At 36.0% G+C, this 16,297-nt stretch overlaps 2 protein-coding genes across 4 annotated transcripts; both read left to right on the top strand.

Annotated features, from left to right (window-relative positions):
- The first annotated feature begins 1,295 nt into the window (after nucleotides 1-1,295).
- LOC127439620 (zinc finger protein 665-like) lies at nucleotides 1,296-3,789 on the top strand. The gene is made up of 3 exons (XM_051695823.1): nucleotides 1,296-1,444; nucleotides 1,697-2,365; nucleotides 2,450-3,789. The coding sequence occupies exons 1-3, from the start codon at nucleotides 1,405-1,407 to the stop codon at nucleotides 3,403-3,405; spliced, it is 1,665 nt and encodes a 554-aa protein (XP_051551783.1). The 5' UTR covers nucleotides 1,296-1,404; the 3' UTR covers nucleotides 3,406-3,789.
- A 1,249-nt stretch (nucleotides 3,790-5,038) lies between these two features.
- Nucleotides 5,039-14,921, top strand: wdr54 (WD repeat domain 54). 3 transcript variants are annotated; one of them, XM_051695449.1, is made up of 10 exons: nucleotides 5,039-5,077; nucleotides 5,580-5,869; nucleotides 5,992-6,054; nucleotides 6,141-6,207; nucleotides 12,254-12,310; nucleotides 12,444-12,571; nucleotides 12,743-12,843; nucleotides 12,975-13,137; nucleotides 13,317-13,391; nucleotides 13,608-14,920. In XM_051695449.1, the coding sequence occupies exons 2-10, from the start codon at nucleotides 5,636-5,638 to the stop codon at nucleotides 13,737-13,739; spliced, it is 1,020 nt and encodes a 339-aa protein (XP_051551409.1). In that variant the 5' UTR covers nucleotides 5,039-5,077; nucleotides 5,580-5,635; the 3' UTR covers nucleotides 13,740-14,920. The 3 variants fall into 3 exon arrangements, with proteins under 3 accessions (XP_051551409.1, XP_051551419.1, XP_051551400.1); XM_051695459.1 differs by lacking the exon at nucleotides 5,039-5,077 and adding an exon at nucleotides 5,096-5,353 and having other exon boundaries at nucleotides 13,608-14,921; XM_051695440.1 differs by lacking the exon at nucleotides 5,039-5,077 and having other exon boundaries at nucleotides 5,364-5,869; nucleotides 13,608-14,921.
- The last annotated feature ends 1,376 nt before the right edge of the window (nucleotides 14,922-16,297 follow it).

Raw genomic sequence — 16,297 nt, 5'->3', positions numbered from 1 at the left:
TTCACTTTCATTGTATGGACAAACAGAGCTGAGATATTCTTCTAATATCTTTGTTTGTTTTCAGCAGAAGAAAGAAAGTCATACACATCTGGGATGGCATGAGGGGGAGTAAATGATGAGAGAATTTTCATTTTTGGAGTGAACAATTTCTTTAACTGCATGTGCGTTGTAAAAAGTGTGTGTGTAGTCACCTAAAAATGTTACTAAAATGAAAATAAACACATCTATTAATTTTAGATCTTAAATCAAAATCAGATAATCATATTAGAGATCTCACAACGTTTATGATAGGTTTGGAATTAAGATTTAGATTTTACATTCCACAAGGCCATTTTTTTTAGTCAAAAAATCGCTTAGCCTAAAGTCCAAACGTTTCTTAAATTAGGATGTTTTATGAAAGCCTTTTACAAATAGAAGAATAATTCAATAAGTAATAAATAAATAAATAAAACCACACAGCAGGAAAGGTTAGTCTGTTATGAAGGTTTTAACCACAAGAAGTAGACAAGTACATGTGTTCTCAGGACAATGGCATTTCTGTTGGACAAAACAGTGGTTTGATATTAATAAATAATGTGCTTTTCAACTGGGAGGCCTAAAAACCCATTCTTCTCAGTTTCTTTGAAGGAAAAGAAAAAGGCCATAGTGTTGCAGCTGAAATGAGGATCAAATCAAATATATATCTGATTTTGGATTTTAACACTAGCATCTGCATTAACCCTAAAAATATTTTATTTCCTGTGAGTGGGCCAAACTTTTGATAAATAAATAAATAAAAAGGGGTCATTGCAAGTACTGTCATTTTACTGTATAAAAACTCTGTCATAAACTCACAATCTTTATCTGACCTTCAGAGGCAAATATTCCTATCTTTTCCATGTTATTTTCATGATTTCTACAAACTGTGAAATTGAAAGTTAAGAGAAATATTTTTAAGAAAAACATGAGAATTTTTTTATTATTTTGGTTCTGATGTGTTGGAAAATAGCAATAAATACATTTTCTGATGTCTTTTTATATTCTTGCCCTATTTGGAGTTAAATAGCATCACACATGGAATCAAGTTCTTCTGGATGTCATCATCCCTAATTATGTCATCGTTAAATCACATAATCACATTTTCATTGAAAATAATATAAAGTGGGAAACTTAACCTGTTGTGTTTTAATTTGGCAGAAATTGGGGACATTTTTGCAAAATGGGGACAACCATCTTCAGATGGGAACTTTCCGTCTGAGCCAATAGAAATGTTTCGCGCATGCTCAGTTGATTATATTTCCGTACTAGTCGAGGAGCGGGAATCACCTATGGAAAGCAGCACGCGCGTCTTTCGGCATCATCAGCTAAACACACGCGGGACGCAGCCGCGACATGCAAGAGTAGACATCAATATCTGATAGAAATATGCAGACACGCGCACAGAAGCAGAACTCGTCAAGAAAAGGTAAACAAAACCCGCTTCATTTGGTTTTCCATGCTCTATACTAGGATAACCTCGTGAAATAATTAGTCACCTGCAGTGCTTTAAAAAGAGTTGCTTGGCTCTTTTTGCCTAGGAAAAGAGAGTGTTGAGGGTGGTATAAATGGAAAAACATTACAGCAGTTACTGTATCTTTACCATTATTTCATCGAGTGGCAATTTAATAGACCATGACTGTACATATAAAACACATTGAAGCATTTCTCTTTGTTGCAGGTGTAAGTGAATATGAGAAGAAAAAAAACGGAGGAGAGGAACCTGTTATTCAGATAGATATCCAGCCCCCACAGACACCAATTAAAAGGCAGAGCGAAGATAAACTGTTATATGTTAATGGTCGCAGTTGCAAGGAAGACGCCAACCTTCATGGTATAAATGGAAATGCTGAGAGCGGTAAGATCATCAGTGCCATATGCTCTGCAAAGCATGTGGGTCACGTCCTGCCTAAAAGCCTTTACAGTGGGAAAGGCAGTGGTGGTGGAAAAAAGAGGCAGCCCAAGGTGACTGATCAATGGATTCAAGGTAAATATCCATGTAAAGAATGTGGCAAGGTTCTAGAGAGCAGAATGGACCTTGTGAAGCATTACCAGGTGGCACATCGTCATTCGCGTCCATTCAAGTGCCATGTATGTGGCATGTGCTTCGATGCGCCAGCCAAACTGAAATGTCACATGCGCTCACACTCCGGAGAGCGTCCTTTCACCTGTGACATCTGTAATAAAGCTTTTACTCAGAAGGGCTCTCTGAACACCCATATGATACGGCACAGTGGTGTGAAAGCATATAAGTGTGAGGAATGTGGCCGAAAGTTTGCCAGATGCGCCGACTTGAATTCACACAAAAAAACTCACACCGAGGAGAAACGGCACAGCTGCAACGAATGTGGTGAGTCTTCAGAATAGAAAGTTTCCTTCCTGCTTGTACTTCAAGGTTCTAATTTATTTGTACTCCATTCTGTCTCTCCTTTAGGTAAAAAATTCAGAAGAGGAGAGCACTTGCGCCAACATTTACTAATCCATACTGGAGAGTTACCATATTCCTGTACACACTGTGATAAAAAGTTTCGTATTCCTAGTAACCTTGCTATTCATCGGCGCATACACACAGGAGAAAAACCTTACAAATGTCCTGAATGTGGAGTACGCTTTAGACAGTGGAGCGCCTTGAAAGGACATCTTGAAAGTGTGCACTCAGGTGAACGGCCTTACTCTTGTGAACGCTGTAGTAGCAGCTTTTCACGTTTTATTTATCTTCGTAATCACATGCTAACTCACACCAACAGCAGACTATTTGTCTGTGAGCAGTGTGGTCATTTTTTCAAAAATCGGAGTAATTTGGATGTCCACCGAGCTGTGCACTCAAACGACAGGCCGTTTAAGTGCTCGCTGTGTGACAAGAGCTTTAAACAGCCTCAAGGGCTGAAAACACATAAGCTCGTTCACACTGCAGAGCGTCCACATCGGTGCGTGATCTGCAACAAAACATACCGCAGCACAGCAGGACTGCGTGGACATATGTTTAGTCACACAGGTGCACGTCCATATACTTGCAAGGAGTGTGAAAAGAGCTTTAGAGATCCTGGTGCCCTAAAAAGACATGCCATAACACACACGGGGGAAAGACCTTATAAATGTAAGCTTTGCCCCAAGGCATATTCCCAGCTTTCAGGCTACAAAGCTCATATGCGTGTGCACACTGGCGAAAAGCCCTATAAATGCACCTATTGCTCCAAGACTTTCCGCTATCAGAACAGTATGAAAGCCCATGTTTTATTCCACACAGGACAGGCTCCTTTCCCCTGCCCAGAATGTGGAAAACTATTTAAGCAAACTAATAGCTTAAAAAAACACATGAAAACATTTGGCCACAGTGACAAAAGGCAATCTGATACCAATAAAGTGAAGAGACAAAACGGACACATGTAGAAAGCATATGATTGGGTTTTGCTGTATCAAGTCTATAACATCTTTTACCACATGAAGTGCAGATGTCACTAATTAAACAACCAAAGATAGAAATTGAAGTGTTTGTGTGTTAATTAATATGCACATCGGCTATATGTTGCACATATCCTATATCTAAAGAAAGGGTGTGTCATAGAGTTTCTTAGTACATGTAAAACATGTTTTGTTAATCAAAGATTAATGTTGACACCAGGCACCAAACATTAATGTACTTACAGCTAAAAACAAAATCTTAAATAGAATCTTATTCTTCTGTAAGTTTTCAGAGGTGTAGATAAGATGTGCCTTATGGAAGTTATGTTTCTACTGAAGCTGTAAATGTAAATGTGCAGATCTCACTGATATCCAAAGCAGTATTCAGTAAAAAAAAAAAAAAAACTGTCTGTTATGTTTTTGTAATTATATAAATTAACAGTAAATTATTGGTATTTAATGTGTACTGTATATCTTCAATGCGATTGTGTTGTCTATTGTATCTCCACACCTCCCATTTGTTACAGGGATACCTGGGGGTTTCCTTAGTTCATCAGTTTCACAAAGTTTACACAGGCAAACTATTGGGCATCAGCAGTAATCAGGCAAACTATTGGGCATCAAAAGTAATAACGTAGCACGAGTAACAGTTAAGTAGTTCTGTTAGGTGGTAAAATCAGTTTCTACAGTAGATATTGTGGTTTTCTTCCAAGCATATTTTTATTTTTTTATTATTTTTTTTTTAAATGTTTCTAACACCCTTCATGAAAAAGTAAACATTAAAGGAATGTTCCGGGTTCAATACAAGTTGAGCTCAATCGACAGCATTTGTGGTATAATGTTGATTACCACAAAAAACAAAACAAAAAAATCGACTCCCTCCTTTTCTTTAAAAAAAAGCACAGTGAGGCACTTACAATGAAAGTGAATCTGGCCAATCTTTGGAGGGTTTCAATACAGAAATGTGAAGCTTATAATTTTATAAAAAGACATTAATTCTTCTATTAAAACGTAAGTATTATTTGAGCTGTAAATTTGTTTAAATCGTAATTTTTACAGTCATTTTAGGGTTTGTTTACATTACATCGTCATGGTAATGAAGTTGTAAAATTGGCTATAACTTCACACAGAAAAGGTTAGTAAGTGATTTTATCACACTAAAATCATGTTTACACACATCCTTTATGTCTTGTGTCTTTTGAAAAAGTGCATTTTTTAAAGTTCAAAAATTGGCCCCCATTCACTTCCATTATAAGTTCCTCACTGTCAGATTTTTGCTCTTTTTTTTTTTTTTTTTAAAGAAAAGGAGGAACGAGTCAAAATAAATTTTTGTGGTAATTAACATTATGCCACAAATGCTGTCGACTGAGCTCAACTTGCCTTTTCATCTAAAATTACACAAACATTTATTTAAATTACCAAGTAATAATTATTAATTTAATCAAATACTTGAAATACTAAGCAGGCTTATTGACTAGCGATTTTTTTTTAAATAAATAATTGAAATAAAATGAGCAATATGTTTATAAAATAGTTTAAATACGTTGTTTCAGACGCTCAGAAACGTATACGTCACGACGATATCTGTGACGTTCTACGCACGTCTGTGATGATGTACACACGTTTGCTCCGTCACTATGGCTGCAAGAGACGCGAGATGGTGAGAGCTCGCTTGAATAAGCCCCTTATTTAATCAGGCCTCTTAACTGACGTACATAGAACTAATAACACCACATACGGCGTTTTATTTTTTCAACATTTCGAGCATTTGGCTCTCTGTTTCCTGAAAAGAAGTGGATTAACTGGAGATAAAACGCATCAGCTGCCTTCATCTAGGATCAGATCATGATAGCTGCCTAGAAAAGCTATATTGATAAATGATAACTAATAACTTAAGGGGTTTTATTGAATGTCACTCTTGCTATTGCGAATGCAGGTAGATTTTTTAGAGTAGAGTTTTCTAGACTTCATAATCATGCAGTTGAACTGTGTGTCTATCTTCACATGCGCCTAAAATCCGATTTAGTGCAATGCAATTGTGCGGTAGTAATGTTATTAGTTAGTACTAGTAGTTTGTCTATGGAAACTGCAGAGCGTGGAAAAATGTCCGTTTTTATCTGTTTGCTTAGAACTGATTTACATTGTCCTTTTTTGTGTTCCAGAAATAACATTTCCATTTTAAAAAAGTGAACAAATTCTTCTCTTCATTTGATCAAAAATGGCGAAAATGTATCATAAAGAGAAAAGCATTCAGATAAAGAGTAGCGCTTCCGCGCTGTACAACAACCTGAGCGTCTTGCGTATCGCGCCGCGTTGCCTCACCTATTTCACCGTGGTCCACGCCAACGTTGTGAATATGGTCAGCGCCTCCTGGGACGGCCTGAACTATTCCCATCGACAACTGCAGTCCAAAGAGGGAAACGTGGCCACCAGTTCCTCACTGATCATGCAGGCAAGACAAAGTTTCCACTCTGTTTCTCTGGATGTTGTTTTTAGTGCAGTCTCCCACTGTCTGAATGCTGTCACTGTTTGAAAACCCTTAGTAAGGAATCTGACACTCCTTTTGTCTCACAGGCGGCCTGGTGTGTCCTGCCCTCAAGAGATCTCCTTGTTCTCACTTCTCAGAAAGGAATACAGGTGGGCCGAGTGTTATGCTACACAGGTCATTGAAACCTTTTACAGTATTTGCCTGAGAACCAGGTCTGACTCTGTTTATTCATTAGATGTACGAATCAGATGGATCCATTATGGTGTATTGGCATGCACTGGACACGCCAGAGACCCCCACAGGTCAGTGCATAGTTCTAAAGCAGGGATGGGGAACCGTCTTCCTATTAAAGGAATAGTTCATCCAAAAATGTAAATTCTCTCATCATTTACTCACCCTCAAGCCATCCCAGATGTGCATGACGTTCCTTCTTCTGCAGAACACAAATTAAGATTTGCAGAAGACTGTCTCTGCTCTGTAGGTCCATACAATACAAGTGAATAGGTGCCAACATTTTGACTCTCCAAAAATCACATAAAAGCAGCATAAAAGTAATCCATAAGACTCCAGTGTTTTAATCCATATCTTCAGAAGTGATGTGATAGGTGTGGTTAGAAACCGATCAATGGGTGCTTCTCAAACAGAAGGCTGCAGCCTAATTAGGCTGTGTCCTTTCTAGACCAGTCCTTCTGAGGACCTGCGTGTAGTTGGCCCCCCACCCAACACAAAATGTCGGCAAAATAGTCTCAATCGTTTGTGCTCCGTTTGTGCTGTAAAAATGTTCGTTTGTGCTGCTTCGGTTTTTTAGATATAAAAATAATATTTATAGGTCATTCTGAAGTCACTCAGCCCCCCCACATGCTCCAAATGCCCCAAACAGTCTCGTTTGTTTGTGCTTCGTTTGTGCTGGTAAAAATTTCATTTGTGCTGCTTCGGTTTTTTAAATATTAGACACTGAATTACAGGCGAATTATAAATGCTGATATTTATTGAATACAATACTGACAGAATAAAATAGATCACTTAATGGTCACAAAAATCAAATATAGGTTAGTAGCAGTCTCGGTCATTCTGATTACTATATATTAGGCTACTATATTATATATTTCTAAAATAGGTCTCTCTTGTTTTGTGTGTAGTCAGTACGATTTATGAGCAGTGAACATTTTATTTCAGGTTTGTCATTTCAATCTCTTACCAAAATGTTGGATGAAGATGTTTTAATACAACAACAACTCCTTCTTATCAGTGTTTTTGTAGTCACTATGGTGTTTATTAAAAACTTATTGGTGTTCAGACAGCAGCAGCTCAATATTCATCTGGTGTCTGTCGGACTCTTTTTCTGTCACTCAATTTCGCTTAGCTCTGGGCTCGAGAACAAAAACGCAAATCTCCTTGATGTGAACAAACTTTTAGAGTCAAATTGCCGCAGACTTTCTGTCAAGACTAATCATCACATCATTTGTTCAATAAACAATTATCTTTACTTCATTTACTGGTCTTTCCTGATTTAACTTTTTATTTATTTACATGGAGTATCATCTGCTACACTTCACTGCCACCACTAGGCGCAAGTGACACTTCTGTTCAAGATGCTCTTGTGGAAATTAGTGTAGAGTTAGTAGAGAAAAAGTCGATATAAATCAAACTACAAAAGTCGTTGCTAAATCAAATTTCTGGCCAATGTAAGTACAATGTTTTAACACTGTCAGTTACAATATTATTTGTTAACTTCAAGAATAATGGTACAACATTCAAGAGAGCTAAGATTGTCAATGTTTATTGAACAGAAAACTCATTGCTAATACTATTATATGCTAATTACAGTTGCACATGTGACCCATGTTATTTTTTTGAATACATTGTGCATCTAGGGGTCAACATTACCATATTGGTCCTAATATAAGATATATTATCCTTATATATTATTACTATATTATATTATCCTTATATTCGGACCAATACAGTAATACATGAAAACAAGTTTATACTGAACATTACATTTTTTGAGTCAGGATTATTTAAGTGGGTAATTATGTTTTGCTTATGCCAGATGCCCAAGAAACCAGCAGTCAACAGAGATTCCATTTTCACTGTCCTGTGTTTATCAGAAGAGGCCATAGTCCAAAATGGCAACATAGCTACTCCTAATCAGAGCATCTGGACAGAGCTTAGTAAGCAGCTAGAAAACAAGATCACTGCAAAGGCTCTATACACTTTTGTTAAATTAAATAGACACAACATCTGGACTGCTTTAGGGTTTACTCATGAATGTGATCATGAAACAAATGGCAGTAGTGATGACACTGATTTTGAGCCAGGGTCCCTTTCACCCAGACCAAAAGATTGCTGGACATTTGATCTTGAAGTTCCATTTCAGAAATGGATTGAATTCATGCCTGAAATGGTTAAATACAACAACAAGTTCTCTAAAACACAAAAAAGGGAATACACAGTTTTAAGTCTGGCATCTGGACACATGTGATAAATCATCACATGTTTTTAAGTTTAAGTTTTTAAAGGTCCATTATTTGTGTTAATGGATGTTCGATAGTACACAGTAATTACATTTCAAAAGTAAAATCATTTTGGCTTAATTCACTGAGTCACGAGTTTCCACACACATATATATATATATATATATATATAGAAACATTAAAAAATCTTAATGTTTTCAAACTTATATATATATATATATATATATAAGTTTGAAAACATTAAGATTTTTTAAAGTTTCTGAAAGAAGTCTCTTCTGCTCACCAAGGCTGCATTTATTTGATCACAAATACAGTAAAACAGTAATATTGTGAAATATTATTCCAATGTAAAACAGTTGTTTTCTATCTGAATATATAGTAAACTGTAATTTATTCCTGTGATCAAAGCTGAATTTTCCTCATCATTACTTCAGTCTTCGGTGTCACACGATCCTTCAGAAATCATTCTAATATGCTGATTTGCTGCTCAAGAAACATTCATTATTATTATCAGTTGAAAACAGTTGTGCTGCTTTTTTTTCATGGAAACCATGATACACAACCATTCAAAGGTTTGGGGTAAGTAATTTATTTATATATATATATATATATATATATATATATATATATATATATATATATATATATATATATAATACTTTTATTGATCAAGGACGCATTAAATTGATCAAAAGAGACAGTAAAGACATTTATATTGTTAAAAAGATTTCTATTTCAAATAAATGCTGTTCTTTTTACCTTTCTATTCATCAAAGAATCCACACAAAAATGTATCACGGTTTCCACAAAAATATTAAGCATGCAAAAATGGTTTTCAACATTGATAAAAAATAAGAACCATTCTTAATAATTGAGCACCAATAATAATTGAAAATAGTTGAGCACAAAATCAACATTTTACTATGATTTCTGAAGGATCATGTGATATTGAAGACTGGAGTTTTTTTATTTTTTTATCATTATGCCAGTCAAATTACAAACAATGAACATGACAATAGTCATTCCAACACATAGTATAAAATACAGAGCATATATAGACTACAAATAGAAAAAAGAATATACAGTATAATCTATAAAATAAACAATACAAGTAAAATATAGAAAAACAAAAACGAAATTAAAAACAAACAAACAAATCATTGAAGACTGGAGTAATGATGCTGAAAATTCAGCTTTGACATCACAGAAATAAAATTACATTTTAAATTATATTAAAACAGAAAACAGCTATTTTAAAGTGTATTGTTTCACAATATTACTGTTTTTACTGAATTTTTTTATCAAATAAATACAGCCTTGGTGAGATTAAGAGACTTCTTTCAAAAACATTTAAAAACCTTAATGTTTCCAAACTTTTGACCTGTACTGTATAGGCCTACACACACACACACACACACACACACACACACACACACATAGCCTATGTATGTATAAACACAGAGCTACAGCAAACAGATTATGGTGCCTGTATTTATGACAATGTTAATATTACTACTGTTATTCACATAACCACATACAGTAACAAGTAAAAACACTTACCTTGGAGTTTCTGTTACATTCCACACATCCTGTGATCTGCTGTGTCCGTTAAAACTTGAAAACGCACAGTGTATAGGTAACAGTTAAGTGAATGCGACTATTTATGTGATTTGGTTTGCCATTTGGATCTTACCTTGTTACTTCAACTGTATTGTTAAAAAAAAAAAGACAGTCGCAAAAATGAAACTTTTACTAGCACAAACAAAGCACAAACAATTGAGCCTATTTTGGGTGAATTTAGAGCATGTGGGGGGGGGGGGGGGGGGGCTGGTGACGTCATCGTCTATAATTCAGTGTCTTATATTTAAAAATACTGAAGCAGCACAAACGAAACTTTTACCAGCACAAACGAAGCACAAACAAACGAGACTAGTTGGGGTGAATTTGTAGCATGTGGGGGGGGGGGCTGAGTGACCTCAGAATGACCTATAAATATTATTTTAATATCTAAAAAACCGAAGCAGCACAAACGAAAATTTTTACAAACCAGCACAAATGGAGCACAAACGATTGAGACTATTTTGCCGACATTTTGCCTTGGGTGGGGGGCCAACTTCACGCAGGTCTTCTGAGGCAGTAGGCTAGACTCCTCTTCAGCATTCAGCTCTAGAGTGATACGGTCTGTTAAGTGCGCATGGCAAACAATATGCTTAGAACCATGTGATATTTTACTTGGTTTAGAAAAGCCATATACTTCAGAAAACAAGAAATATGTGCTTATTCTCTAAAGTATTTTAGTAAAATTTGTTATTCAGAAAGCTAGAGTCACTCAAAGAAATTGAAATTGAAATCCTTTCAATAATGAAAAAACGGAACACTAAACCAACTGTAAAACTTTTAAAGTTGTTCAAATTCATGTAATTGCCTTTTTATAATTTTATTTATTCATTTTTTGGTTTTTTGTGTCTTTGGTCTAATTTGTTGTATTGCCTAAACTAATTTGTTGTATTTGTTATTATTGTCTACTTGCATTTTTAAATTTTCTACATATTGTCATTGCTGCAAATGCAAATAAAAACTTGAAGAGAGAGAGAGAAAAAGCTGCGTCATAAAAGTTTCCATCTCCATGGTCACGCAACTCATTTTCGGCCCATTTTTTAAATAAATTGGGACGTGTGCAAAGGATTGTGGGTGATTGAAGGCCACGAAGGATCCACCCGCAAACGACGGCTGTGAAACGAGGTTGCCTTCCAAAGGTCCTCACAATTGAGATGGCCTTCAATGATGCTTGATAACTTGGCAGCCGAGATATCCATCCTAACAAGGCTGCAGCCTTCTGATTGAGAAGCACCCAATATATAAGTATATTTTTTGCTAGAAATTCTTTCTCCTGCCCAGTAGGGAGAGTATGCATGAAGAATGTGAATCACCAAAAACACAAGAAGAATGTGAAGGTGAAAGTTGAAAGTGGAGATTGACTGAGCAGAGAGGAGAATTTATAGTAAAAATAGACTTAAATGTTGATCTGTTTCACCCAACCTATCATATCTCTTCTGAAGACATGGATTAAACCACTGGAGTCGTATGGATTACTTTTATGCTGACTTGTGTGATTTTTGGAGCTTCAAAATTTTGGCACCCATTCACTTGCATTGTATGGACCAAAAGAGCTGAGCTGAGAGCTGAGCTGTACATTTTTTTTAAATTTATTTTTCTTTTAGTTTTTTTTGTTTGTTTCCAAATTATTTCTCTAATGGCCTCGAGGCTCGTGGGCTGGGTACAATGGTCTTGCGGGCATTCTATGGCCCTGAGGCTGGATGTTCCCCACCCCAGGGACAGATCAGCTAGCTCTCTAACTACCTCCGAAAGTGGTTTGAATGATTTTGTCCCCACTTATACCTCCAGCCACTTTGAGAACTTGACTTGTATGACAAGTTGCTTGCCATGTTCCTCATTTGCAAGTCACTTTGGATAAAAGCGTCTGCTAAATGACTAAATGTAAATGTAATACCTATATTTAGTGCTGTCCACTTACAGTTGCATCGCCTAAAATGCATCTTAACACCAGACAGGGATGTCACTAGAATTCTTGGGGCCCACCCCAAACAGTGTAAAGATGTGTTTATTGGGCCCCTGTGTGTCGCAGGTTCCCGGTTAACAAGGTCTGTCATGACCCTAGAACATCCTGATAAATAAGGTCTATCTTTCTCTGCAAATATAGTAAATGTATGCATTTCCTCTTTAAGACATAAGGGCTGCGATATAGTGCTTTTGTCTTTTTAACTTTTTGTTCTTAAATCCCTTTTGACATTTTGAAATAACTGAGTAAAAATAGTTATTTTATGACTACTTTATCGGTTGTGTTTCCCAGCTAAGGCAGTGTTTGCCAGAGGGATTGCAGCAGTACAAGAAAAATACATTTGTGTTGGTAAGTGGCTAAAATAGCTTCATCTGTCAATAATGGTCATATAGTAAAAATCTTTCTGTTCTAAGCAAGCCATTTACGAAGCATCAGTATGCATACTGCAAGTGCCCCTTTCCCTTCCTCACACTTCCTTCAGGGATCTCATCTGGTGCAGTGTTGGTGTTTGATGTTCCCAGCAAAGGCAGTAACATCACCCTGTCCGAGGTTCTGGAGGAACACAAAGAACCCATCACAGACATGGCCTCTGAGTGTTCAGGCAGTCTGGTATTAACTTTTAATAACTTGATTTGTCTTTCATATCAGTGTTATTTTTTGCAAACCACAGGGAGATTGAGAATACTGTTTGATATGAACACAGTTTATATAAGTGTTCTGTGATCCAAGTTTTGCTAATTTTTCCTCTCTTACCCCCCCCCCCCCCCCCCCGGCCCCAAGGAGTGCATTGCTGATTTAGTTAGTGCTGATGACTCTGGCCTCCTATGTGTATGGAAATCAGGAGATGATTTTCAATTGCTCAACAAGATCCCTGGTTTTGAGTATGTTACACATTGACTACCACTATAGAATAGACATTATACTTACTGTAAGTGTGCCAGAAAACAAATGTACCACAGAAAATATTATAGTATATATTAAAATATTAAAATGTGCAATTGTCTTCTCTCAGCACAAGTTGTTCTTCAGTGAAGCTGTGGAAGGGCACAGTCATTGCAGGATATGGGACCGGACAGATCCGTATATATGAGGCAGTCACAGGTATACTGCATGCAGAGGTCAATGCCCATGCACGCTGGATCTACTCTCTGGACATTGCCCCTTTCACAGGCCTTGTGAGTAAAGAGAGGAAAGAACTCTATTTAGTATAAATAATGTATAGTGCTACACATATGCACTTTAAAGTTGTCAATATTGCAACTAATAATTTAAATGTAGATATTTTTGTATTCAGAAGTATTCTTTAAAATGGCAAACTCATGTAATTATGTCTTTCCTTCTTTCAATGAAAAAGTTGCTCTCTGCAGCAGAAGACTCTTGGGTTAGAGTGTGGCACCTGAGCTTGACCCCAGAGACTAACAGTGTAGAGGTAAAACTCCTTATACCTCAACCAAACGCCATTCCTTCACAGCATAACTCCATCAGTAGATTCATTCAGTGTAAACAGTTGGTGTGAACATTTGACCAGTGAGATTATATGTAGTGTTGCAAAGCACTTTGTTTTGTTCAACTGATGTTCAGTGAAGTGATTTTAGTCATTAAAACCAAAACATTCTACACCCATACTTTTATCTGCCCTTTTTAGATCGAGCACATGTATAACGAGTGTGTGACTGATACTCAGATCTGTGGCGCCAAGTTCTGTGACGGGGATGGCTATGCCTTTGCAGTGACTGGCTACGACTTGAGTGAGATCATCCGCTACACACAAGCCTAGATGGCATACAACATACACTTCTGAGACATTCCCATTGGGAACACTTTTGGTGTACTACTTTTGTATGTTTCCCTGATCATGTGAGGGTCACCTGCAGTCAACTGTGGCATATTCCACATGAGGACAGTCATGTCTTGATAATATATTGGTGTGTAACTTATCAGTGTGCAGTCATGACAACAGAGTCAGACTGGAATGAAGTTCATCTTATAATGATTTTCTAACTGGGTAAGGCACTAATTGAAATACGCTAAAATGCACTGTTTGAACACCAAACGAGCGATATATGTAGTGTCTACCTGACTGCCTGTTGTGCTAAGTAAAAAATACACTTCTCATGCTCTGAGTAGAGTAAAATGTTTAACATATTGATATCAGGAAAACACATAGATTCCCTCTGAACATAGGTGCAAAGTGTCAGTAGGAATATATTTTGGAGGATCATTTTATTTTGTAATTTTGTTGCTCGCAGAATTTTCTGTGACGTTCGTCAGAATTACAGAATGTCAGATATTAAAATTTTTGCTTTAGCAAATCTGTTGTAAGTTTAGTACATTTATTTATCTGAGTGGTATTGAACAATGGACTGTACCTCTATGCTGCTTTATAGGCAAACAGCACACATTCACATTTGTGGTTGAACATCTCATCTGTTAAAATAATTTGATATGTATTTATTTAATATGAATGTTATAAATATTAAATACTGCAGAGGCTATTTTTTCCAAAGGGAATTTTAATGTTCTTATTGCCTTAGAAACTAACACATTGTATATTCATATCTCAGCTTGGCGTTAAAGCCAATATTTCACAATGTTTTGTGTTGTTGTCTTCATTAATTCTTGTTTTCTGTGTTGTAAAGCATTTTTTTTTTCAGTGACAATCCAGAAAACAAATTAATATTAAAAAATACTCTCATTTACTGTGACTTTTGTTGCAATTAGAAACCAGTAGAGGGCGGTAAAACGTATATCTTTGCCTATATTTCAATTCTAATTTTCTTCTTTAATGAAATCTTACAGGAACTTGATAAGCTTCTTCAAAAGCTTCTCAATGTGTTTAATGCATTTCTAGTACTCTTTGAATGGCAATTCTGTTGCATCCGTGATCAGAATAAAAAAAAAAAGTGATATCAAACATACCTTTTTGTATAAAATAGATTATATTCATTTTACACATTTCAGACTTGTATGCATATTCAGAGTTTAAAGAATATCAAAGATGATTTAAGCTATATAAGTATTTATGTAATTCCAGTGGCCAATGGGTTTTTAACTGTCCTCAGTGTTAACTTAAACGAATGTTCCGGGATCAGTGCAAGTTAAGCTTAATCGACAGCATTTGTGGCATAATATTGATTACCACAAAAACTTATTTTGACTCGTTCCTCCTTTTCTTTAAAAAAAAAAAAAAGTTCCAGTGAGGAACTTAAAATGGAAGTGAGTGGGGGCCAATACTTAAATGTTAAAATACGCTCCGTTTCAAAAGTATTGCCACAAGACATAAAGGATGTGTGTAAACATGATTTTAGTGTGATTAAATCACTTACTATCCTTTTCTGTGTAAAGTTTGCCAGTTTTACAACTTCTTTACATTGACGATGTAATGTCAACAAACCCTAAAACGACTGTAAAAATTACGATTAAACAACTTTACAGCTCAAATAATACAGATGAGTTTTGACAGAAGAATTAATATGTGAATTTATAAAATTATAAGCTTCACATTTCTGTGTTTAAACCTTGCAAAAATTGGCCACAGGCACTTTCATTTTTCTCATTGACTTCCATTGTAAGTGTCTCACTGGAACCTCAATTTTTGCTGCTTTTTTTTTTTTTTTTTTTTAAAGAAAATGAGGGACGTGTCAAAATTAATTTTTGTTTGTAACCAACATTATGCCACAAATACTGTCGAATGAGCTTAACTTGTATTGAACCCGGAATATTCCTTTAAGGCATGAAGTGACCACACAACTTTAAAATGATAAAAAAGATTGATGAATTTCTGCATGATAGATTTTTTTTTTTTTTTTTTATCAAGAGCAAATTTGTTTTTAAGCAGTATTTTCATCCCTATTATTATTCTCAAAACTATCATTTCAGGTCCTTTTGTGACTCTGTTTGCCTGTAAAAAGACAGAGACAGGGAGACTATGTCAGAAGTGCTCAACATCCACCTTTCATCAGGCCCTTGATTTCACCGTATTATCACGCTGCAATGTTTTGTTGTTATTACATCATTCACCTGTGCAGGTCTCAGGTGTGTTGCTCTGTTTTTAGGTCATAGCAGATCACTAGATGCATGTACATTATCACAATGTCAAGATATTTTATCAGTAACCTGGAAAAACTATTTGTTATGCTCGTACTGTATTTCCCCCAAAATATTTGCGTCTTCATAATTCTGTTGGTGCTTTGTAGTTTTATCCACACGTAACCCTGCCAGGTTGTTAAAACTCAATACTTTCTCATGTAAGACTTTTAACTTTGTCCAATGGATGGCACTTTTTGTGCCCCATATCTGCTATAAGAGAGAGTGAATATCAATGACACAGATAAT

The sequence above is a fragment of the Myxocyprinus asiaticus genome, chromosome 4, assembly GCF_019703515.2.
Source record: "Myxocyprinus asiaticus isolate MX2 ecotype Aquarium Trade chromosome 4, UBuf_Myxa_2, whole genome shotgun sequence".
Taxonomy (NCBI): Eukaryota; Metazoa; Chordata; class Actinopteri; order Cypriniformes; family Catostomidae; genus Myxocyprinus; species Myxocyprinus asiaticus.
The sequence above is the reverse complement of the archived record's forward strand: the minus strand, read 5'-3'. Positions and strand labels throughout refer to the sequence as shown.

What these genes read in the sequence shown, in the direction of transcription:
- LOC127439620 (XM_051695823.1), top strand. Translation starts at nt 1,405, where the DNA reads ATGCAGACACGCGCACAGAAGCAGAACTCGTCAAGAAAAG. An exon ending in GCAGAACTCGTCAAGAAAAG is followed by an intron (nt 1,445 to 1,696) that starts GTAAACAAAACC and finishes TCTTTGTTGCAG; the next exon opens with GTGTAAGTGAATATGAGAAG. An exon ending in GCACAGCTGCAACGAATGTG is followed by an intron (nt 2,366 to 2,449) that starts GTGAGTCTTCAG and finishes TCTCTCCTTTAG; the next exon opens with GTAAAAAATTCAGAAGAGGA.
- wdr54 (XM_051695459.1), top strand. Translation starts at nt 5,636, where the DNA reads ATGGCGAAAATGTATCATAAAGAGAAAAGCATTCAGATAAAGAGTAGC. An exon ending in AGAAAAATACATTTGTGTTG is followed by an intron (nt 12,311 to 12,443) that starts GTAAGTGGCTAA and finishes CACTTCCTTCAG; the next exon opens with GGATCTCATCTGGTGCAGTG. An exon ending in AACAAGATCCCTGGTTTTGA is followed by an intron (nt 12,844 to 12,974) that starts GTATGTTACACA and finishes GTCTTCTCTCAG; the next exon opens with CACAAGTTGTTCTTCAGTGA.